The 26,193-nt window shown below is 36.0% G+C and overlaps 1 protein-coding gene across 2 annotated transcripts; it reads right to left on the reverse strand.

Annotated features, from left to right (window-relative positions):
- Window positions 1-1,218: 1,218 nt before the first annotated feature.
- On the reverse strand, window positions 1,219-26,193 carry LOC134533044 (aldehyde dehydrogenase 1A1-like). Of its 2 annotated transcripts, none has more exons than XM_063370214.1 (12): window positions 25,888-26,193; window positions 21,058-21,162; window positions 20,089-20,190; window positions 19,104-19,269; window positions 16,818-17,008; window positions 14,640-14,753; window positions 8,889-8,991; window positions 6,545-6,729; window positions 5,390-5,554; window positions 3,553-3,710; window positions 2,277-2,351; window positions 1,219-1,633 (listed from the first exon to the last, which is right to left on the reverse strand). In XM_063370214.1, exons 1-12 carry the CDS (start codon window positions 25,921-25,923, stop codon window positions 1,564-1,566), a joined length of 1,470 nt encoding a protein of 489 aa, XP_063226284.1. In that variant the 5' UTR covers window positions 25,924-26,193; the 3' UTR covers window positions 1,219-1,563. The 2 variants fall into 2 exon arrangements, with proteins under 2 accessions (XP_063226284.1, XP_063226285.1); XM_063370215.1 differs by lacking the exon at window positions 25,888-26,193 and adding an exon at window positions 21,863-22,150.

The raw sequence follows: 26,193 nt of genomic DNA on the forward strand, positions 1-26,193 counted from the left end.
ATGTAGAATTTCACACCAGTGATCATTATTATTAACACTTGCGTGACATTTTACCAGTATTAGATAGCATTTAGTAAATAAAATATTTAAAAAATTGTGAAAAAAATATCAAGAGAGTTATCGTGATAAAACTACGGCCCTTAAATAATATCAATAACAATAAAATTAAATAACCAGGATGTCGAGTGAAATCGAGCCTTAACGGGCCCTGTCTACACTATAAAATAAAATTGTGTAATTTTATACTTAATGTATGTGGCAGAAGTGATGCCATTCCTAAGTTATTTAATTTTACACCTACAAGGGTTTGTGTTTCATGAACTTTTATTTAAGTAAATATTATATCCCTAAATTTGCTGTAACTCTTGGTGTCATTTTACTACGTTGTCTATAAATTTACACATGCAATTTACCTAATGATGTTATCTTTAAAAGATTTGTGCAATGGGAGTGCATGACTTGATGTAAGTTTTTGGACATACGCCATTGCTAAGAACTAATGATAACTAATTTTACTGTGATAGTTAGTGAATTCACACAAACTATGAATGTGTAAAATTGTTCTTATTCCAAGATTGTTTCAATGTAGCTTAAGTATGTTTATCCACGTTGATTACTTTAAAATTGTTTTAATAAATTTACCTAGATTTAAAGGTTAACTTAGCACTTAGCACTTAAAACTTAGGCTACCGAGTGATTTGGTAGAGTATCGAGTCTACACATTTTTAAAAAAAATATTTTGTTTAACTTAATAGACTTCCTTGTAATAATAATTCAGTGTATTCTGAAAAATATAATGTTAATTAACACTGAAGTTCAGTGTTTATGATCATGTAAAAATTATAAAAGCAGTAAAACCTGACTTGGTTTTGAGTCCAGTAGCACGTTTTTGAATGTTATTGTAACAATGACAATCCTATTCAGTATACAGTCATGAAACCTTGCAATATCGTGTAGCATTCTTGAAATATTCATTTACTTTTAAGAGTAGGGAAGTATAAAAAAATTGTTTGTTTTGAGGAAGATCAGAAGTATAATGGGGTGTTAATTTTGCATTCTAAATGTTAGTATGTTTACAAATAAGTCTTCGATATGTGGTATTTTATCTGTGATGAATACGTATTGTTAAATTTATTCTAGATTTTTTTTTAATCAGTACTTTTACGTTTACTGGAAGATTATTTTATCATGTTTGCCAATCAAAATAAAACTAACATGTATAATTTATTTATACTTTATTGAGCTACTGTCCCATCAACAGCAGAAACACACAACAGGTCTATTGGTTCAGGACTCAGTCATTACCTACAGCAAGGATCCATAAGCATTTTCCGCGAACACTCACAATCTACTGTGTTCCCATTGCACAACCTCGCCATATAACACCAATAGAAACAAATCCAAAATAAATTGGGTCAATTTTTTTTTATTTCAAACATAAAATGTATAATATCCTCACCTCTTGTATTTCAATTTACATAAATTGTTTTCACAAAAATATTATCTCAATAAATTCACATTTAGTTCTTAACAAAACATCTTCTCAATCAGTTCCTCGCAGCATCAGAATTTCTCCGGCAGCTTTATGGTGATGGTCTTCACTTCCAGGTACTCTTTCAAGGAGTCTTCGCCTCTGGGGAATAATAAAAAGAAGTCATATCACAGATTAGAATTTACTTAATTAAAAATAATAAGAAAATATGTGAGCGGGTTTTTCAGCACTCTCCAGATATGTGCAACATCTAAATTCTGTAACGAGCAAATTTTTGTGTTCTCATGTTGCAAATACACTTATAATACAAAACTCGGACGCGAAATTTAACGTAGAATTCTTTAAAATAATGCCGTAAATAATAAATATATAAGCAAATTGTGTTTTCAATTAAATTTCTTATGCTAAACTCACAAAGTTTCCGCAACCATCGCTAGAATTCGTTGCCAGAGAAGGTATGTATGTTGACAACTGAATCATTTAATTAGCAGACCGAAAATTTATACTATAAAATGAAACGGCTCCAATAAAAAGACTTGAAAGAATTCCACACCCTGGTTTTGGACTAGATTTTCGACAAGAAATGTTATTAAAATACTGCCTATCTTGAAAAATTCACTAAGGAGTTAATACTGTACAGTTTCCATTTGGGTTTTGTGAACTTTGGTTAGTGCCATACGCTACATATGGCTACACATGGCAGCACCGTGACTACCCATTTACATTTAGGCCCAACTGGGAGAGCATGCGTGGATTGCTTTACAGAAGGATGCTCGATACTCACAGTTCTCTGCCGGTCCCCGACTCCTTGAAGCCGCCGAACGGAGCCTGCGGCACTATCATGTTGTAGCCGTTGATCCTGCACATGAAAGTTCACGAACAATCAAAAATATACACAATTAATTATGCCTCGTAGGCAATATCAAAATACAGTTATTACCAAAACGGCCTTTGGCACAAACGAGATGATTAGTCAGGTATAAAAGGCAGCTGTGTTCAATAGATAAAATGTGCTACAAACTGTTTAGTTTAAATTTACCCTACTAAATTATTTTAAATATTATTTTTTAAATTATAACCAATGTTTTAAAGTCGCCACGAAAAAATTTGTTTGTAACCGCATACGTTAGCGTATACTCAACCTAACGTTAAATAATTTGAATTATTATAATTATTCCATACAATAAGCATATATTAAAATATGAATGAATATGAATGAATAACAGTTAAAGACCCTGTTTGGTTAAAAATTTTGCTAAGGCACTATACGACTTAATACTATAGACTAAGTTAATTATTTAAAAGTGGCAGTAATTAGCATTAAGGGCGTATGTCATATTCCAGGTCATTATTTTATTTTTACGTTTAACACAGTTAAACTAGTAGACTTTACGTGAAGCCGAACTTCAACAAAATGAAAAAAAAAAAAAATTATGCATACTAGTATTTGCATAATAAGCTGGCAAAGCTGAATTTTTCAAATTGTGTGTTATGGATAAGGAGAATCAAATTGAATAAATAACTGAAAATCTTTGGGTATGGTTTAAAATTATTTCAGAAATTTTTATTAATTTTATTTGTTTTTATAAATTATAAAAATTCTGATGATTTTAAAACACCAGATAAAATTAAATACTTTTTTTTTTTTCTGAAAGAAATGAAACTGTATCACATAGCAGCCAGTAAAATTTACATTAAACCTAAAAAGTTCCAGTTTTATATTCCATTTCATTCTCCTTATCCATACTGCACAAAAACATTAAAAATGCAACTTTGCATTATAATTATGCATAAATAGATACAGTAATTTTTTCTTCATTATGTGTAGGTTCAGCTACTTGGGTAGGTCGGAAAGTTTAACCGTGTTAAATTTAAATATAAAATAGTGACCTGGAACGGGACACACGCCTTTAAGTATAATAAACTTCTAAAATTATTCATATACGACCACTCCTTACAACATTAATTCAGCAAGGTAGCATATGAACCTGGTACGCATGACGCATCAGGGCAACAGGCACGGCAACAGTGTCGAGGCGAGGAAGGAAGGCCGCACTCACCAGACAGAACCGGCCTGGACAGACAGCGCGAAAGCCATGGCCTTATCGATGTCATTGGTGATGATGCCGGCGGCCAGGCCGTAGCGGGTGTTATTGGCTCGCTCGATCACTTCTTCCAGCGTCTTGAACCTGATGATGCTCTGCACGGGCCCGAATATCTGCGCGCGAACAGCCACACTCAACGAACACGTCCGAGGAACACAGCGACGCTGCTGTGAGATTACTGAAGGGGTGCACAGGTGCAGGTTGGAGATAAGATACTGTAGGTATTTTCCAATTTTTATTTTTTTTATTTTGACCGATTGTTTTCAAATACTTTATTCAAATGAAACGGCTAATCACAAAGTATAATAACTAGGTTTAGAAAACAAAAATTAACTATAAAAATTTATAAAGCAACAAATTAAAAATTATAGATACTAAATTCGGTGTTAGTGAAATTGTAATTATATTACCTGATTGATTTTTCAAAAAAAAAAAAAATATTCAAAAATGGAATTTTGATAAAATTTATTTTACTTAAAAAGGTGTAAATTCATAGGTTTAACAATTATTAACATAATTTCATTTATTTATTCATCTTCGTAAGTAAATAGCAGATCAATAATTTTTGATAATTTAAGCCAAAAGTCGAGAAACATCTGTATTTCAGTAGTAGGCCTATCATACTACACAAATCTACTATGATAAAAAAAAGGTACCATTAATTAACACCTAATAACTGGTAAGTGCTCCGAGTAAACAGCATTGAAATACAGTAGAATCCCGCTGATGCGACCCCTCACGGTTTCCGGAAAAACGGACTTATAAACGGAATGGTTGCAATAGAGAATTCGGGCCAATTTTAACCCTCCCCCCTCCTCCCCCCAATTATAAAGTGAATTTGCGTCACGCGAGTTCGGCTATGCTAGCCGGCTGGTTGTTATTTTCGTTCAAAACATGGCGAAGGAACTTGTGTCAATCAGGAGGGGGGGGGAGGGGGAGGGGGAGGGAGAGGGAGAGGGAGAGGGAGAGGGAGAGGGAGAGGGAGAGGGGGAGAGGGAGAGGGAGAGGGAGAGGGAGAGAGAGAGGGAGAGAGAGGGAGAGAGAGAGAGAGAGAGAGAGAGAGAGAGAGTGTGTGTGTGTGTGTGTGTGAGTGTGAGGCTGGCAGGTCTCGCCCTCTTCACCTTCTTTATCTTATCTCTCACGCACCCTTGAAGCACCTAATACGTCGCGCCCCTCAAATTTTTCAATTTCAAATTGCTGCCTTCCTCCTGTACTGCATTTATAATTTCTTCTCTCTTTTTAAGAATCGTGAAGAGAGTAGACTTCGGAATGCCATATTTCTGTGCTATCTTCGTCTTGGAAAATTGTCTTCTTATCCACTTGCTGGATAATCTCATAATTTTTCATTAGCGACAAACTGGCTCGCTTTATACTCATTTTCACGAATCCACGAGTCCGTGTAAATTGAAAAACGAGTCACAATCGTCAAACGGGACCGGGATCGGGACCGGGACCGGGACGGCAATAGACGCGCGCGTAGATGCTATCAGGTGATGCGCGCAGTTTACCGGTATTGGCTAGCGTGGACAGTCTAGAGGGGTGGTATCTATTTTTAGCCGTCTTTTGTCTGCATGCTTACAGTACAGCGCTCGCCAAGATAAACGTAAACATACAGCGCCCAACAAAGTGTAACAGACTTGTTTTTCAGCCGATTTTACTCAAATTTTCGACTTTCTCTGCTCAAATTTTTCACGGTTTCTCAAAAAACAATCGTTTAACGGAATGGGCGCATCAGAGGGGGTCGCTTCGGCGGGATTCTACTATAGTTTTTTTTTCTTTGCAAACAAGTGACCTCTTCTCTGGCGATCCTCATGTCGTCGGTGACGCCCGAGAACACGGTGGGCTTGATGAAGTATCCTTCGCTGCCCAGTCTCTCGCCTCCACACTCGAGCTTGGCGCCCTCCGCCTTGCCGGACTCGATCAGCCCCAGCACCTTGTTGAACATGTCCTCGTCGACCTGGCAACACAGCCCGGCCGGAGCGCCTCCACAGGACATGCCTTCGGAAACCACTTGCCGAGAAACAGTTTGTAACATCAACATACATTTGCGTGTTCTTAGAGATGATACTGGATTAAGAAAACTGGCACAAAATTTTACATTTTAATTAATGTTCCATTCAATAACAATTCTCTTAAACCATGGAAAATATAATCGAATATTCAATAAACTGTCTTTATTTTGTTTTATAATGCTTATTAATCTGCGCAGTTAATACTGGAAAGCTAATCAGGAAACGGTTTACGAATAAATTTAACTATTTTAGGTACTGGGACAACACAAATCATAAATGCCTGGGTGTGAATCCGAACCCAGTATTACTGCTAACACTATTTGGTAGTGATACAGTTTTTTTTTTCTCATTTAAATGTACAAATTTACAAATGTCTGTAATTTTACTTGAATGATTCTGTTCCATTTACAAAAAAATATTACATGTTGGAAATTGACTTGCACTTAACATACAAGCAATTATAAAGCGACTTCATAATTTTCGAAAATTATGTGGTTAGCTAACTTAATAATTACATCTTAAATTATAACCTACTTTATATCAATGTTACACTGACAAGTTTATCAGCGACAGCTTACACACCAACTTAATTACTAAAGTAGCATATCTAATTGTATTTTAACGTTTTTTTTTTTATGAAGTAAGCAGTTGAAAATGTTTGTGATTTTAAACTGTTTAGTTACCTATCTATATATATATATTATTTGGGAGATATAGGTACAAAATAAAACTTTTATATATCCTGAATAGCTACACGATGAGAAACATTGTCCCCGGGAGAAATTGGCCAGTGTAACGCATAAAATTGCAGTTTAACATAAAATGGAGAAATGAAGTGATTAATTGAATGTGTTCGTGAGGAGAAGCTGGAACACGACATGAACTGGCCACGCAGCAAGGGCGTGCTTGGTTGGAGAAGAAAGGCGAGCTCGCACCTGCGGTCCCTGCTGCACTCCGCTCGCGAAGGGGTCGCCGACCGTCCTGGCGCTCGCCCTCTCCACGGCCTTCCTCACGAAGGAGTCGTAGATGTCATCCTGCACGAAGGTGCGCGAGCCCGCCGTGCAGATCTGGCCGTGGTTCACGAACAGCGCCTCGTGCGCCACCCCGACCGCCAAGTCCACTGGGCACACGGTCCACCGGCTCCCGTCACCATCCCGCTGCTCGAGTCCGTGCGGACCTCATTAGTCGGAGAATCTCCCTCGCAATCGTTACTGCTAAAGACTTGGACTTCGGACTATTAGAGTCTCATCGCTGTCTTAGACTTTTTTTTTGGACTCTCAGTAGCATCTTTGAATATATATATATACTGTATAGAAGTCGCGAGTGGATAGGATTTACTCTACGTTTTTCAGAAGCGTATAATGAGCAGCTTGGTAACTTTACCGCTGCAGTGCGCTGCCGTAACGCCCTGTATCGTCTTAGTTGTTATTTACACGTTAGAGCGCAACACTGTCGCCCGCTGTCATTCCCCGCACCCCCCATCTATCATTCACTGCAGCTCAAGGTCGTTCAACGGGAGGGGGAAGGGGTGTTTGAAGAGTTCGACACTTGTCCGCTAGGGACCACCACAAGTCGATGCCCTAGAGATGGTGGCGATTGCGGCGGTGAATTAACCAACTACCTCAAAACCGTATTAGAAATTTTAACCTGGGCTGGCGACTTCTATACAGTATATATATTCAAAGGTAGGATGGACGTAGATCCTGGGGAAGCCCAAGGGGCGGGGGCCCGGGCTCCCATGGAATTAAGAAGGCCCCTCACTGAGAGGGGCCTGCCTTCACTTGAAAAAAAAGCTAAACTGTGAAACAGGTTTGATGTCTTATGATTAACATTCTGTATATTTTAGAGTTTTCTGCTTATTGCATGCATTTAGGCCAAAATATGGGCAGTACACAAACGCATACAAGCACCGTATCCAAAGATGACGTGTCGGTTCACCCCAAGTGCGAAATTCTAAGAGTCGCGCAGCCCCAACGACTAACCCCCCCCCCCCCCCCCCCCCACACACACACACACACACACGGCCCGGAAATATCCGCGGTGCACCCCTTGCTAATCTTACAGATTTGCGCTCCTGGAGTATTTGTTTTAAATTGCACAGAGAGAATTTATTGTTCGTGTTAATATTTCTCCTGTGTTCTGTTTACGTAAAAGCTGCATTTTTACGCATCACAAACTAGCTTCCATCATTACTGGTTTAAACTAATAGGTGAACATTGTAAACAGGCATAACGAATGACGAGAACTGAACTTGTAATGATTGGTAAAACACGTAAGACGACGATAGGAGATGCCGATTTGTGGGTAATGTTAATATGTTTAAATAAATTTCTAGTCACATCCATGAACTCAATTAGAATATAAAACATGCATACTTATCTTACAAAATTAAGACATTTTGAAATTCCCACATTGAAGAAGCGGCAAAAAATTTTAGGTATATAATAAACGTGCTTAAGATAATGAAATCTACAATGATGATCATATGGATGATATATATGATGATTATGATATACAGAATGAAGACAATGAATGGTTTAAGTACATGACGGAAGTCTCAGAATTTTGTTACACTTCTTAGGACGACCAAAGCATATACATGTTGGTAGAGACACGAATAATTTTGAAGAATTTGCAAAAAATAGATAACTATAATGTGTTCAGAGAATTAATGGTAGCGGGCTATAAAAAATTAGTAATTTTGTATGGCTCTTCAAATAAACATTTAAGCTCATTGTCCTAAATCTAGTTTTAAGATTTATAAATAGGGAAACACTAAACAAACATGTATTAATTTTTAATAAGATTTTGGTAACCCGTATTTCAGTTAGGGTTGCAAAAATTCCACTGTGATTTAACAATGGATAAATTATTGCAAAATATCTAAACCAAAAATTAGACCTATTTTAATTACATTACACTTGGCGTATTTCCATCCATTACATGGATAAAAAGCAGATTTTTTACTATCTATGAAAAGGTACATAATGTATCTGACTAAGAATAGCTGTTATGTTAAGTCATAAAAATGCTACTACAGGATATAAAACATGACAAAATATTTTTAAAATTTCATAAAATTTAAAATGCAGCTCAACTTCAATTAATTTCTTTAGCATTAAATATTTCTAAATTTATATAGAAAAGTTTTAATTGACTCTTAAAGCTACAATAAATTGTCTCCTTGTGTGACATTTAAAACTTATTTTTCTTATTTGAGCAAGTATTCATATTATATTTCTACATTAATGAGTATATTTTTGTTGTAATAAAACTTACGATCAGCATCAGAAAAAACAACCAGGGGACTTTTCCCTCCTAATTCCAGTGACACTCTTTTGAGATTGGACTTGGCTGCTGCCTCTGCAATAATCCGTCCGACCTGTAATACAGCATATATATTACAACATATGTAGGGCCTACATTAGTCTTAAGCTGAATCTAAGTACTATAGTGTGAAAAAAAGTTTGAAAAACCAAAAATCCTTCTATCTCAGCGCTATTCTTTCATGCAAATTAGTAATGTATTAAACTATTGCTTCACATTACAAGTAAAATAAGTGAACTAACAATAGCTTCCCTGAGTAACGGGACAATGAGCGTAACGGGACAATGAGTCATCCTTGTTCGTGCGTGCAGCCGGCGTTCATCGATTTATTAGACGTTGTCACATCAAAAAATTAATTAATTAATTTTTAAAAATTGGTTGTCTGTAAAGTCGGTTTACGGACGATAGTTTAACGTGACGTCATAACAAAACATTGATGAAATGATTGCATACTTTATGAATAAAATTGAATCATTTTTATTTTAATACACTTGAAATTATACTAGTAATCAGATTTTTTAAATTAAAGAATAAATAACCTTTATTGCCGAAATTGTTGTTGTAATAAGCATTGAAAACCACATTAACTTTTCACTTCACTTTATAAACAGTCGACGAAACAGTTCACGTGTAGATGACTTGTAATTAATTTTAAAAACTGGTGTTTAGCTATAAAGTTTAAATATAATTATGAACAAGTTTTCATATAAATAAACTGTAATCAAATATCTATCATCAATTATATGAATCACTATAATTTTTTAGTAAATTGTAACATAACCTATTATTACTGCACTCGCCAACAGCGTAACGGAACACAGCGTAACGGAACAATGTGCGTAATGGGACAATTTTTTCGTGCGTGCAGCAGGAGTTCATCTATTTATTAGACGTTGTCACGTCGAAAATAGTTTAGTTAAAGTACTAAATTTACAAGCTAATGATTAATCAATTAATAAAATAAATAGTTTAGTTAAAGTACTAAATTTAAAAGCTACTTTTGAAAAGCCCACCTTAACCTATTTAATATAATAGTAGATTCATAGGCCAATCTAGTGGAAGAGAGATAGATGCGGCGCAAAGGTACAATGAGCGTAACAGGATAATGAGTCATCCTTTTTCGTGCGTGCAGCCGGTGTTTATAGATTTATTAGACGTTGTTACGTCAAAAATTAATATTTGCACCTATAGAAATTATTAACTAATTTGGAACATTTTCTATCATAGTTCCTAGTTTCTCATTACAACTATTTCAAAATGTATTCAAATTAAAGTGCGGTATGTATTATAACACCATTTTCACTTTTGTGATTATAATATACTACAGTAATATGAAACAAGACTAAATAGGATGAGTGAATCGCTGGAGTGTACATATATATGTTTGCTTTAAAAGATTTGTGCAATGGGAGTGCATGACTTGATGTAAGTTTTTGGACATACGCCATTGCTAAGAACTTTTTCTGTTGAAGAAAAACTAATAAATTAAATAAATAAATAAAAATACCCAAAAAAAGACAAAAAACACACAAAATTAAGCAAACAATTGGTGTTGTCAACAAGGATATGAACACCACAAAATATTCACCACAACATATTTCCAGTTCAAGGATAATTTCTACAAACAGACCGATGGCATGGCAATGGGCTCTTCTCTTTCACCATTTATGGCCAATATATTTATGGAAAACTTTGAGCAAGAAGCACTTAGCAAAAGTAATAGCCCTCCTAAAATCTGGCTCCGTTATGTGGATGACACCTTCACTGTCTGGCAACATGGACCTGAAACTTTGGAGGAATTTGTGAACCACCTCAACTCTCTGAGGCCATCAATAAAATTCACATATGAAAAAGAAACCAAAGGTAGCATTCCTTTCCTGGATGTACTAGTCAGCAGAAAAAACAACAGCCTGGAAACTAAAGTAAACAGGAAACCTACGCACACAGGCCAATACCTTAATTTTGCATCCAACCATCCCAAAACAACAAAAACTGGCATAATTCACACACTAACCAACCCAGCTGAGATTATTTGTTCTGATGAGAAATCTACGGCGGTTGAACACAATCATATAAAAAAAAGAACTCATAGCCAATGGTTACCCTGTCAACACCATCAAACAGCATATGAAATCCAACAAAACACTCAAATCCACAGAAACTGAGTAACCTGCAGGAACCCTAGTTATTCCGTACGTTCAAGAGCTTTCAGAAAAAATAAGACGCCTGGGAAACAAATATGGACTTCAAACAGCATTCCGTTCTAAATCTACTATTAAAAGTATTGTTACCAAGGTAAAACCAGCCACAGAAAAATTACAAACTCACAACTGTGTGTATCAGATGCCCTGTGAATGTGGCCACATGTACATAGGTGAAACTGGCAGAGCTCTATCCACCCGAATCAAAGAACACAAAAACAACTGCAAGAAGGGTGAAACCCTAAAATCCAGACTTGCTGAACATACATGGAAAAATAGCCACAAAATTCTCTGGGAAGACTCCACACCACTCATACAGGAATCCGATAAAATAAAAAGGAAAATCAAAGAATCAGCCTTCATTATTAGCAATAAAAATATTTTCAGCCAGCAGAGCATTAAATTAAAAGCATTGGTTATTGTGCGTCCATGGTCTTGGGAAGGGTTTATCTTGACAAGGAGCCCACAAGGTGGGGGGAAGAGAGATAACACCTCGTAAATGGTGTGGAGAAGACAGTACGAGAGCGATAACTGACACATTTTTGTTTCCTCCTTTTGCTCTCTTCGCGGTCATACACACTCACATACCCAAATGCAGATGCCAGGCGCAAGCTGAGAACTTGCTGCTCTGATGAACGCTCTTAAGAGGCTGTGTCACAAATTTGCGCTCCTATCTATATCAATGTTATTTTAAAAGGCAGTTTTTCTCAAAGTCTATAAGAGGTAGGGGCAGGAAATTTTGCCTACTGAAAGTATACAATACATTTAACATAACCGCTTTTTTAAAATTTAGTTATCATATCACATATTATTTCTGTGATAAAAATAATATTATCAATATTTTGATTTGTCCAGATACAGTGAAATTTTGCTTATATTTATAATTAATTAGCAAAAAGTCAAAAACTGAAAAGGCCATTGAAATGTATTGCACATTACCTTCCGATCAGTGTCTTCATGATCATGATGGGTTTATAAACCTGGGTGTAATCAAGTCTTTAACTATTACATGACAACATTTATACTTAATCATTTGGAGATAGGCCTTTTCTATCCTCAGCCCCTGAGCTTTTACTATCTGGTCTGGCGACCGACCTGACACTCTTCAACCACCACAGGGGTCTCCGATTGCACATCCCATAAAAAAAAATCTGTTCATTTGTTTTTGTGTTCGAGCGAAGGTTTACGTCTCCACAAGTGCCACAGACTTCACACATTTATGCCAAGGGAATATTCCGCTGATGTAAAGCCATACGAATGTATTATTCACGACCATATAACTTTTTTGTTTGTCATCGGGAAGAAAATTTCGGGAAAAACATTTAATGTTCATTTTGAATTGAGCATTTTTAAATGTCAGCGTAGAATATGCTTATCTGCCCATTTTGCTTCTTTCCATTATAATGAGTAAAGTTAATATTGTCATAGACATTTTATTATATTCGTTTGCCGTCCAAGTAAAAATGTCACACTATATAGCACGTAATTATATATTTTACTAATTTGTTAGTTGTCATTTTATTTAAGTTACAAATAACAGTAATAAAAAATTATTACTTAATAGTCCAGAAAAGAGATTGAGTTATTATTCATTTAATAGGGGTTTAAAATATGGTACTACATACATACTTATATTATCTTGTCTTCTTTGTAACTTTACTGGAAGAATGGCATTTGGTATGTATGTTAACTCACAATGAACATACTTCAGAAGTATTCAATTAACAGTGAACAACCTAGGCCCTATACTAATTTCATTATGTTCATGGAAATATAATTGAAATTACTAGGTAATAATGAACTGTATGTGTTTCAATTAGAGATATCGTACGAACTGTATGTGGTACAGACCAACATTTGCTAAGACTCTGTAAATAATTAATTTCAGTTAATGTGTAGAGAATATTAAAAGTTATAAATAATGATATATATAAAACAATGTAAAGTTATCAGCATAAAAATAGAAGTTATTTTTACTTAGCGCCTACTGGAATGAGTATTTTGTGTTGAATTATGTGGCATGATTATTATTCTCTTATGGTATGTGTGTTTTGTTAAAATCTTATAAAACATAACTTAATGTTGAAGGATTTTCATTTTTTTGTGATGATCTTACTTAAACAAGTTTTAATTATATTACACATGTCTATTTTAAAAGCATTTTAATGTATACTTATAGAATTGTAATAGGCTTTATACGGACTCTCAAAATGCATGTGAGCATCTATAATTATCTACATCACCATTATGGCCGTTTCACAAGATCAAATATTTATTGAATTTAATCAGTTGCATTCATTGATTTTCGATATGTATATTGAATTCAATACAAATTGAAGATGTTACTCAACTAAGCTTATTCTTATTAACTTATAAGTATTTTGTTTGTTCAGTACATAAAAGCAAAAGATTCTTTATTATTTAAATAATGAGCATCTATAAGCAATAACGTTTTCTAAATATTTACATAAACATAATGGAATTTATTTTTTTCAATACTTTATATCTACGATCACATCAACGGCAGTATTATGTAATCAATTAGGTAATGAAATATCTTTAAAGGATATTTTCTCCTCTGTAAAGTAAATTTGTAACGCAGCCCTCTTAATGTTAGTCTTGTGAGTTATTTCGTCTTCTAACATGCTACAGCAATATATAAAATTAAGTTTTGTTAGTGTTTTAGTCTTGTGTAATGTTAAAGTGTAATGTAATCAATTCAATATTTTTTTTTTTTTGTAAATTCGTATTCATAAAGATACATATCGTAATAAGATAAATAGTAATATTTGTAAATTTAAATTCTTTGAAACAACGTCGATAAGAGGTTCTCCTACTTCTGTTAAACTGTATGATGGTGCATTGTAAAAAATTAGGTAGTCTGACTTAGTGAGATTGTATTTAGATTGTGTGTAATGCAAATGCAATATCTAAGTATATGAATTTGTTATTATCCTTTTAAAACGTTACATGATGAATTTCGTATACTTTTTAATGTCAACAAACTTTATTTTTCACGGAATATTACATCCAGATAAAGAATAATTACCACATGTTTGAAGATTAATTGTATTCCGATACGTTTAAAATATTAAAATTTTTTAGATACGACTCATAGTACAGTTGTAAATGTGAGGTTTCTTGATTCTGAATCCCTGCACCGCAATTTCCTAGTGAACCGCCGGTCAGATTGTCATCCTCTCAGATTGTCGAGGAACCAGATACATTTTTTCGTCGAGTAAACTGGAGCTGTCAACCGTCCCACTAATCCTGTGATAAGGGTATAGTAGCTTTATCACGCGCTGCGGCTACAGTTACTTCGGTTGAATAAGTCACTAAATCTCACTGTTAAAAGAGAGAACTTCTAAAGCAGAATATTGGAAATAAACATTTACTGACACGGCCTCTTAAAGCACCAGCGTTGATACAGTGTTTATTTGAAAAATGCTAATAATATTTTTTTTTTTCCCAAAAAGTGTAAAAAAAATGTAGATAAACTTACTTCGGTGGAACCGGTAAAAGCGACCTTGTTTATTTGCGGGTGATTGGCTATGGCGGCGCCTGCTGTTGGTCCGTACCCAGGGACCACGTTCACCACGCCTGCAGGGAAGCCAGCCTGGAACAACCATCGAGGTTCCAAACGTAATACGCACTGCTGTGTAAGTACAGCCATAAAGTGGCTTGAAAAGCAACACAAGTGTTGACTGTAACTTGTCTCAAATTTGAAAGTTCTCGAAGGTATTGCAAACTGTCACATGCAAAGAACCACATATGTTTGTCTTCGAACACTGACAACCACATGAAGGTATTTACAAACACTTTTGACAGAAATACCTACAGTGGCAAAAAAAAAAAAGTAGACATTTTGAATAGACCTTTGGAACTACTTATGTCAAGTGTCAAATTTAAGACAAGTTGCAAGGACCATACTATATTCACAGCTAAATATATAAATCTTAGAGCGTACGTCATGTTTAATTTTTTAATACCACACTGCTGGTTTTTAAATATAAGTATAATCAGTGACATAAAGCAATGGTAACAACCCGTTCTCAGAAATGGTTTTTAACGAAAATTATTACTTCTATGTGAGATTTTTTTAATACGAGAAAAACGGCTAGTAGCATGGCTTCGTTTCCAAACCAAATTTGAATTCAAAACCAATCACTTTTCTTTTGAGTTGATATAAAGGCATCCGGGATTAAAATAACACGCCTTGTTTCTTCAATCATAATTTTTCGCTGTGAATTGTTCGCACTAGTTTACTGGCTGCAGAATGAAACTATTTAGGAGTTTAAGTTAAGTTTCTCGTCAAAAGATGTCACCCTGTGAGAAGAATTTTTTTTTTACTTTTTTACTGCGTACTCAAATTCAACAACTACAAGTACAATGAACCAAAATTTTAATCAAACCTTTGTAAATGAAGTAAAAGCATAACTTTTCTAACTCCCTAATAAACACAAGCTTAAAAACCATCAGTTTTAATGCCACTATGTATCCACAAGATTATCGATGCGGTATTTTTTAGCGAGTGTAGCCCACTCTCAAGAGATCGTTTTCGTTTGATGTCACTAACTATCGTCGAGAGTTGCGTGTATCAGATTGCGAGCGACCAGCACTTCCCAGTTTGTAGAAACTTAGGCTGTTTAAGAATAGCAAGGATGCGTAATTTAATGATGAAGCCTTAACCAAAATATCCTTAAGTATGATGGCTGCACTTAGAAAGAAACTAGTCGTGGATGGCTGTATGAATTCTTTCAACACTTATTCAAACTGGTGCATGAAGAAATAATTTTTTGATGATCATTTGTTTCTGATTACAGATTTTTCGCGATAAATTTTTAGTAATTTCGGAATCAGTATTTTTTTTCCAAGTTGATTAATTTCCAAAATAAATATAGAAATATAGAATGTCCATAAGAATGCACAAGTTTAAATGGTATTTTATAACAGTTTAATTTAGACTATTTAGAACAAATCATACATCAAATTGAAGGTAAAATGACCTAGTTTTTCTTACAAATGTTCACTATATACTCATTTAGTTATAATGGCACATGTCCAACCTAAAGTACAATTCTTCCCACACTTTGGTTAAGTCCGGAGTAATGGAAGAAATAGCCTCTTAGATTCCGAGTCTCAACTCCGGCAAATCATTAGGTAGCCCCAAAGGAAAAAAAAATCCCATGGTGTTATGTCAGGTAAACGTGGATGCCACCGAAAAATAGTTATGTCGTCTTGACCATCACCACCAATCCAACGGTCAGAGACTTCTACGTTCAACCACTCTTCTACAAAGAAAAAAATTCAAAAGGGAGGGGCTCCATCCTGTTGGCAAATAAAGTTTACAAGTTCACCATCTACTAATTATGCTCAAGAGTCACCATTTTTCGTAGGTGATGTTGCAAGCGAGAAAACAACAAAGCAGTATTCGCTGTTTGAGTTACTCTTTAATTGTGACCTTGAACCATTATAACTGGGACATTAATTTATGGACATACTGTACTGTGGACATCAGTTGGCTGGTTGAAAGGCCGACTATCGACGCATGTCCACTAAAGGGAGCGCCGGGAGACCCGAGGCCCGCGATCCCTCTACTAGCTCGCCCCATGATCGATAGGTCGCTCCGGCGATCCTGCGAGGATCGTTGCAGCTGTTCAGGCGGGAGGGCTGAACGCACCTCCTTGGCGAGGGACGCGATGCAGAGGGCGGTGAGCGGGGTCTGCTCGGCGGGCTTGAGCACCATGGTGCAGCCGGCGGCCAGGGCGGGGCCCCACTTCATCGCCAGCATCAGCACCGGGTAGTTCCAGGGGACGACCTGCCCCACCACCCCGACGGGCTCCTTGCGCGTGAGGGTCAGCACCGGGCCGTCTGCGCACCAGTACCACCACATACAACCAAAAACATGGCAAACGCAGGCGCTACTTCACAGTCAGAATTTCTTTTTCAGGGAAATTTTATGTTAACTTAATAGTTCAATTGAAAAAAAAAAATCAACATATGATGCTGCCTCTGGTATTCCCCCCCCCCCACCCCCCCCCCCCCAGTAACACCAAAATGTGCAGAATTTTTCTAAACGAGAAAGAAAAAAAAAACCACAATTAACCGCAAGAGAAAGAGAGAGGTGATATTTCAGTCATTCAAAGGATTCCACATCCTAAACACCCGGAAAAAAAATTTATTAAAGCAGCAGATTTGCGTGCGTGTGTGTGTGTGTGTGTGTGTGTGTAGCCTTCAAAGCTTCGTAAATTTAACAATATCGGACTATAAAAATTTGCATACAATTTTTTAAAATCCTTTAATTTATTATATAACAATAACTATCAAGTGCCTATAATTCCCTAATTATTTCCTAAGGTTAATTTAAAAATCGTTACCAAAACAAATAGATTTAAAAAGGGCAGTGCTTTTGAGAAATGTGTGAGTAAAGCTTAACAATAATGTGTCAATTGCAAAAAAAAATCATTGTTTCACAGCATTTCAAGTGTTCAGCTCGCAGCCTCATGGTAACACTGAAGAGCGCATGTTTTGGTTGTTTTGGCGGGTTTGATCTGAAATGAATGCTTATAAACGATTTAATTGTAGATTTTATATTCTGAAAGTGTCTTATAATGAATTTTTAGTATCTAAAGTTATAGATAGTAAGGGTGATGTCACAGCACAATAACCTTGAAATTTAACCTTAGACAATAAATATAACTGTGCAAAATCGGTTTATAACGTAATAAAGCGTTTCAAATATTTTTTCACGCAACTTTACAAGAATTTTCGTAATATTTCACTTACACATTTAAATTTGAACATGTAAGTGATAATCCGTTTAGATTATTAAAAAACTTAATATTTAATAATGTTAACAGCTTTTAATGTAAGAAATAATGCATTTCCAACTGTTTGTGTTTGTTCATAATTTTTAAATTTATTTTTATTTTTAGATTTAATTACTTGCTGTAAAATTCGCAACATTTTCTTGCCGTCTTCTGCTAAGCTCACGGCGCTCAAGGCTAACATACGAGTGTTGTGAGCTTGCTGTAATGTCAGGCTCCAACTAATTTGTTTTTCGTATATTTCCTTCAAATTCATTTAACCAATATCATGTCAATATGATGGCAATGATAATTGCAGAAAGATTAAATTAAGTTCTTAAAATTAGGTTCACTTGCGAGATATAACGCACGTGTGCACTACGTGATGGCCTGACATTGTGATTTTGTTATCTATGTAACGGTTAATCAGCGTGAAGCCAGAATCAAGTGGACTTGGTCGTTTGCCTGCAGTTTTGAATTAGAGATATGGATTTATCTTAAAGAAACATGATCTTTTTTTAGAATATAAACCATAGTCCATGGCCATCTGGAATAATGCAGCTTTATAAAGAATGTTTGAAAATCGTCCATCAGTTTTTGAGTTTACTTCTTGAGCCCGTTCCACAATGACACGAAAACGAAGAAACAGAAACAGATCACGAACCTTCAAGATATTTACGTTTCCCTATTCGTCTGCCACTTACACAATACACGGAAACATAACGAATGGCAACCAATGAGATTGAATTTTATGATTACAATTACGTTAAAAAATTTTTAGATACGACAATGTAACACGGGACGAATTTACATATATAATAAAAATAAACCAGAAAACAATAAGAGCACCTAATATTATCATACTGCGAGCTATTATTAACGTATTTAAAACGTAAACAAACATGGCTTCCACCGCGGCTAAATAATCTGCTTCTATGAGTTGAACGAAAGAGCTGAGCTACTCCGTACTGGTATTAGGTGTCCCCACGGGTGCCATTGTAAATACTCCGTTACGTGAAATCGGTCTCCGGTCTACGTGATCCGTTCTGCGCTTCCGTGTCATTACAGAACGGGCTGCGTTACACAAGCACACTAGCGCACACACCGTGTTTACGGCATGCAGAAGCGGACAAGAAGCCCGGCAGAGTGTCCGCGCTCACCTGACGGACACGTGTGTCCGTGTATCTTGTCCGCCCAGCCGGCGTAGTACTTGAGCAAGCCGGCGGAGTACATGATGTCGCCCAGCGAGTTCGTGTACGTCTTGCCGTTGTCCAGGGACTCCAGGTTCGCCAGGTACTTCACGTCCCGCTCCAGGAGCGTGGCCAGCTGTCGAGGGCAACGCCCGACCACAGGCGTATAATGCCACCATCTTGGATCTTTCCATCTTTATGCTATCATTCTAACTTCCAACTATTTATCCCAATTTCTGGCATGTCAAGGTATAAATCATATCTCCCACACATTCTATACCTTGTTGCAACCACGCTTTTATTAACAACTTATAGTCTGTAATATAACTCATGTTGCAAATTAGAGGAGATTCATATATGTTATAACAATCTACAATGTTTTGACATATTATTTCTTACTATAATTTTTTTTTAATTTGAAAAAAAAAAACTTTGCAACGATAGTGAATAGTTACATTATATCATCCTGGTTTTGATAATGTTCACTGTTTAAAATATCTTATAATAAATAATGTACTTGTATGTTCATTCAACACATGTATGTGTAGAAGATATAAATGCCTTTAGCCCAATTTTGACTGGAACATTAAAATTTTACTTAGTTGTAATTTGCCTAAAAAAAAACCTACATACAATCAAACTGCTTTGTTATTAATATGAAACTTGTGTCAAATTTGGTATACATTCTAGATTTCAACAACACATTTCAATAGTTAATTCGTATGAAATTGTTTACGAGTTAAGAGCAAATAATCGTGTATATCCTCAGTGCGTGTTGTTAGTTCATGCAGAGTCGGCCAGCCTCAGTCAAAAGGTCAGTGCTGTAAGTCTCGCGTTAGGAACCTCCGGGAGACGGCACGCCACTGTCGACCTCGCCACCGCTGCATTGCAGCGGCCAGAACACAGTCACGTCCAGCACCGCACCGGACCCAGTGTTGTGGCGCCTGCGTGTCACCTTGTGGATGAGCTGGCCCCTGGCGGAGGCGTCCATGGTCCTCCAAGGCGAGCCTCTCCGGAACGCAGCGCTGGCCGCCGCCACAGCCTCGTCCACATCAGCCTGCTCGCGAACAGCGAAGCACACGCAACAATTTGCACCGCGTCGTCAACAACAACACCCCCCCCCCCTCTCCCCCCCCCCCCCGGTAAGCCTTACGGATATTAAATCAGCCCCTTGAAAATAAAATATATCTCTTAATGCTGGGATAGGTGGTAGTCGGGGCTACCAACGTAAGGTTTTTAGTGAAAACCTTCCACTAGAGAGCAGGGAAGATTGTAGGCGTCGTCCTACACGTGATTATGAAGGCGCGCACGCCCCTGATAACTCAGCCCAGAAAACTAATGATGCGGCTCACATGGTCCATGCACCAACTCTCGCATGGTTGAACTTTCCTCCGCCCGGCCCCTCTTAACGGAACATTCACTCGTCCTGTTGTTTAATGCACGTTATATTTGCACCCCGCATGCCCGAACCCAGGGTTTTCCTTGTGTCTTGCAGGTTTTACCTGAGCCCAACCTCAGCTGGCATACGTACACAGATGAGATGAGGGAGTTGGTCATTGCGTCAATTTCAGTAATGGCTGTCAAACCTCAAACAAAGCACATGATGCATGCTATTCATTCCCAAATCGTTGGAAGCCAGCCAAAATCTTTAAAAAAAAAATTTTAAAAAAAAAGGAAACAATTTGAAAGCAAACCTATTCTCCCTCCCTCCCCCACCCCCACCGAAATAAATAAATAAATTCTGCGTATGCTTCTGAAGCATAATAAGGCATGGAGGCTTAGGTCTGAAACGTAATTATGATTATACCAATTATAGGTAAGGAAAGTAACAGAAAATGCCCCAACACTAGTATTCTGATTTAACTTCAGAAGGTCTTTACATGTATTTACTACATTCGAATTTTTTTTTTTTTTTTTTAATTACCTTGTCTCCTTCGGCAACATCAGTTATCTTCTTTCCGTTTGTTGGGTTGATCGTTGGGAAAGTCTTGCCAGACACTGCATCGAGAAACTTATTGTTTATAAATATCTGAAACAATAATGGCACCAGTTTCGAAATATGTTCTACGTGATTAGGGCCTGCCTACAAAAGTTATACTTATGTTTAACCTGCAAAATATTGGGCAGATAAATTATTTTACTTTTGCCCCATGACTTTTTAAGATCCCTTTTGATAGCAATATTGCTTTGAATTAAACATAATATTGATTTCAATATTCATTAAAACTATTTTCGTTGTCACTACAAAATTGTTTTGTGAGACCTGCAAAATATTTGGCAGGATTAATGTTAACTTTGTAAGAACCAAAATTATAATATTCAGTGGAGAAGTCGCAGTGCCCGGGAAAATCGAGAAACATTTTTAATTGAAAGATTTAAAGCTAAGTGTCAAATAATTTAAGAAATTTGAAAAAAAAAAAAAAAACATTATTTAAATTTGAACTATATGTATTAATTCATTTATTTATGTCATTTAGGAGATTTATATAAGCGCAAGATGGTGACTGGATAAAACTACAGACCGTGGTCTTGCACAGTTAGTAAGGAAAAACTTAGTGAAACTTCGCAGGTTAATAAATCACTTTCTTTATTTCTTAATTTAAAAAAGTTTTAATTTTCTTGTATGTATTTAAAAAAAAAGTGGTTCTGCATTGTAATGATATTTCACAATCTGACGTGTTTAACGCAAGATGATTGAGATCACACGGAATTATAACAACTTTACAAACTTTATTCACAGATGAGCTTGGCCTACGGAGAACGTGAGACTGCTAGTTTCGCTTAGCTTTACGGCAAGTTTGCTGATGGTTCCATGTAACTCTGCGTAGTGTACAGACAATTTTAGTAATTCCTATAAATCAGTTAGTGCTTATTTTTAATATTCAAATCGGTACAGTAAAAATGTTCCGATTTTTATAAACGTCCACAAACTTTATTCGGCAGTGGTTTTGAGACACCGTTTAGTGCCTAGATTTGCGGCATGTAAGTTGTGAGCTTGAACACTATATATGCAAGTGTTTATTTAAGTGAGAAAACCGGCCGCAGACAAGGAAGTAAAACTTCGAAACATGCCTAGTTTTCTCCACAGCACGGTCTAAGAAGGGGAGGTCTGGACACTCGCCAGATAAAAGTGACAACTTACTGTCTCCATAGTTCGTTCGACGTCCGCAATTGAACTCTAGCGCTAGGTGTCTTGCGGTGGAAATATATCACTAGGCCATATGATGAATTTGTCAATTCTCGTGAAAAACAAACAAGATGTAAATAATATACGACACAACGATAGTTTAAAATCATCGCCGGAGGACGCACAGTAACGTGATAATCGGGCATAGGGCCACATTTCCGCAACCTAATATGTTAATGTCTATAAAACTTAAAAAAATACACTCGTTTAAAAATGTAATTTTATGCAAATTACTGGAAATATCGCAATGCCGTTTTGCAGAATGATCAGGAATCATGTAAGGAAGTAAAAATAAGTTTTTTTTTTTACTTTTTTATTTCCATGGTGGCCCTCTACTCCATAATTACAAACGTAGAGAGTTACGACATTATTTGATGCACTGCAATGAATTTTAATATAATTACACTATATTTTATTATTTAAACTTAAAGGCTGGATCTAATTACATAACTTGGCTGATTTACGTATTTGAATAACAATATCAAACCTGCATTTACAATACATTATTTGCTACACAAATAAGTGCTATCGTCAATGTTTTGTGTCTCATGTCAAGTGTTGACGCTTCAGCTTTGGTGCATAGTAGGGACGTATTTTTTAATTTTTTTATTTACATTGCCTTACTATATCCAAATAAAAAATATATACGTTTTTATAAGTTGTCGAAAACAAACAAGACGCACATACACAGCAAACAAAAATAATTGCTTTGACCGCATGAATGCACAGGTATTGTAATGCAAATTACAAACGGCGATTACTCCTAAACGAGTTGGAATTCCGTAGCTGCGCCTTTTGAAATAACAAAGGAAAGTTTAGAGCACTGAATAAAAGTATTTTGGGATTTTTATTATTTTTTTTAAGGAAGAGACCGCACTCGTTTTGCAAATTTTGTATTTTAATAAAAAATGGTGTATTGTCAAACTACTTACAAACAAGTATTATCAGGGTTGTGCTGGTCATTAATAAAATTCGACATCATACATTCCATTTTTAAAAAAGTCGGGCCTATGCAAAAATAAGTAGGCCTAATATTTAGACTACATTCATACAAATAATAAAATTTAACTTACTATTCCAATGACGTTTCCGAACTGATCTTTGTGTTCCTTTTTTTTTTGTGAGAATGTCGTCTTCCACAAAATGTTTTTCGCATACATAATGGGATCTTTTAAGTACAAACTTGTCTCATGGAATTGCTTTCTGCCACAATTATTGCCTAACATTGTCATCATTGGGAACTCGGAATATTGCAACTTTCTCGTCCGACAATATACGCTTATTCTATTTACTAACAATCAATGCTCCTTGCTCACAATGAAGTTCCCGGCTTCCCGCCAATGCCAATGTGGAAACTATACTTCGTAACCTAATTGACCTAATTTATGAAATAATTCCCAAACTTATAAAAAATAAACACATCCGATTTAATACTGTATCGATATCTGGAGATTAATGCATTTTTAACATTTAAATGAAAATTTAAATGATTATTATGTTGAGTTGTTCATAACAACAAAGCTTAAAATACCACCGCAGAACAACCAGCGCTACAGTTCAGATGGTGGAGCGGAGCGGAACTACGGAGACATTAGGTGTGCCACTTTTGCATGCTGACCTGGTTGGGGAGTGTCCAGACCTCCCCTTCTTAGGGCGCGGTTACACGGGACCCTGAACTACTTCAGGTGAACATGTTTAAGTAAACACATTTACAAACGCGAAAGTGTGCGGTTACACGGTAGTTGCTGAAAAGTGTGTTTAGCTCTAAAACCGATTGTCTACTGTCAACGAATGACTGTGTTGTTGATCTCTATTTTTTAATTGCATCCAGAAAACGCGGGATTTTCTCACTTGTTTATACAGCATTATCAGCAGAAATGAAATGTGTTTACATATTGCTCAATATTTTTTTACAAATCGGGAATTCAAACATGCACAGTAAAATTTTTAAACTTATTTTTTATTATTTTTTGAGCGAGAGTGCCTATCTTTTTAAGAAAATTAAGGTCAGGATAAATTAAAAAATATGTATAATTATCTGTTGGTTTTTTTGTTGCATTCGGTAAAATATTACTCGAACTTGTGCCAGAAACACTTTCCATCTAGAATTTCTGCAAAAGACTGTTTATATTCTAACCAGCCAATCAGAGGCTAATGTAGAAGATATGTCGATCTGAACTACTTTGCCAACCTGTTTAAGTTAAATGAGAAATGGCCTCGAACGAAACATGTTCAGACTGTGTGTAACCGCACTCAACAGCTGAACATGTTCACCTGAAGTAGTTCAGACTCCCGTGTAACCGCGCCCTTAGACCGTGCTCCACAGTGACTCTTTAATGCCAAGGAGATATGTATACCATGGTAACAGGCGTATCATGAAGCACAAATACCCCATGCTCCATGTTCCGTAGAGATATGTATATAATATAATGGAAGTGTAACAATAGAGTAACATTTGAAAAACAGCTACATAAGTGTAAAACACATTACATTTTAAACTGAGATTATTTTCATCGTTTATAATTATGCGCCTTACAAATAACTATGCTTATAATTATTACAAAGGCTTATATCTCAGAAAGTTAAGCTCTAAACAAAAAATGCTGACAATTTTTTTTTTTCCATTTAGGTACCTAATCTAAGTTTGCGTCACTGGGAATCTTTGATGATGATATGAATTTTGTACTTATGCCCTTTCGAAAATCTTTGTTATTATTTTATAAACAATTAGGAAACATGGTAAACATCACAGGCCTAATTGTTCTCACCGAAATCTCTGAATTAAATAAACAATCGGTAATCACTCGGTTATTTAATGTTTTGATTTGCGTGTTTTAGGAAAACATTCATTTAATAAACCTGTTAATAACTATGTCGAAACTATATACAAAATATGTATTTTTTCCCCAAATATTTAACTGGTGTCTTACAAACAATAAGTACATATTATACATATGCAAATGAATATTTACAAGAAATCATTAAATAAACAAAACAGCAGTGTTTATAGTTTTTTTTAATGGTATGATATAGGTACCAATTTGGATATAAATATTTATGTAGGCTAAATATATGTACTCTATGCTGTATTTTAGACAAAATCATCTAATTATCTGACATAGCTACAAGAGCTAGATAGGTACATACTAACCAATCAGACAAGAGCTTGTCACATTCCCTAAAAGACTAAGGTCACTAAAAGCATAAATGTACGCTGTTTTAAATGATTGTGTTAAGTTTCAGAATAAGAGTTCCGTCAATATAGATCGTAGATTTGGTGGCAGTGGTCCTTAACTATATTTCTTGTTAAGAGAGTTGAGACTACGTCTGTGGAAAAAAATTGATGTCCAACGTTTTGACGTGAATTGGTCTAGCCATCTTTAAAATAGATTATAATCTTAAGGCCAGGTGTTCTTTGATTGTTAACAACACTTGAAGATGACTGCAACCATACATGACAAACGTCGGAAACATCAACATAATTTTACAGGTGTGTCCTAACCCTAGAAGCCAAGCAAGAGTTATTTAAGTAAAATCTTACAATAAAATCACCTCCTTTTTACGTACCTTTGTAAACTTGATGGGAATATTTTTGTTAGCCATTGTTTGCAGAAGAGCCTTTTTTGTTTCACAAGACAGACTCAATAACTACAAAAGATTCAGAATCGGATTCACAGCTGTCAGAACAACTCCCGAATCTTGGAGATGTACAGCTGAACACCTCAGCACGAAGTTCAGGCCAAACTAGTGATAAGAACTGAGGCATAAAGTAAATATTGGGAATACAGAGTTGATAATAATGTTGATTCTGCTGAGTCATTCGTTATCTCGCACAGTAACAGAACAGCTTTCAATAAAACTTTCTCCTTATCT

Source organism: Bacillus rossius, chromosome 6 (genome assembly GCF_032445375.1).
Source record: "Bacillus rossius redtenbacheri isolate Brsri chromosome 6, Brsri_v3, whole genome shotgun sequence".
In the NCBI taxonomy this organism is placed as follows: Eukaryota; Metazoa; Arthropoda; class Insecta; order Phasmatodea; family Bacillidae; genus Bacillus; species Bacillus rossius.

Bases quoted from the DNA above. Each gene is read 5' to 3' on its own strand.
- LOC134533044 (XM_063370214.1), bottom strand. From the start codon at position 25,923: ATGGCTAACAAAAATATTCCCATCAAGTTTACAAAG. The intron at 20,191-21,057 runs GTAATTAAAAAA...GTTCGCGAGCAG, and splicing joins ATGTTGCCGAAGGAGACAAG to GCTGATGTGGACGAGGCTGT. The intron at 17,009-19,103 runs GTGAGCGCGGAC...ACTGGTGCGCAG, and splicing joins CGGACACACGTGTCCGTCAG to ACGGCCCGGTGCTGACCCTC.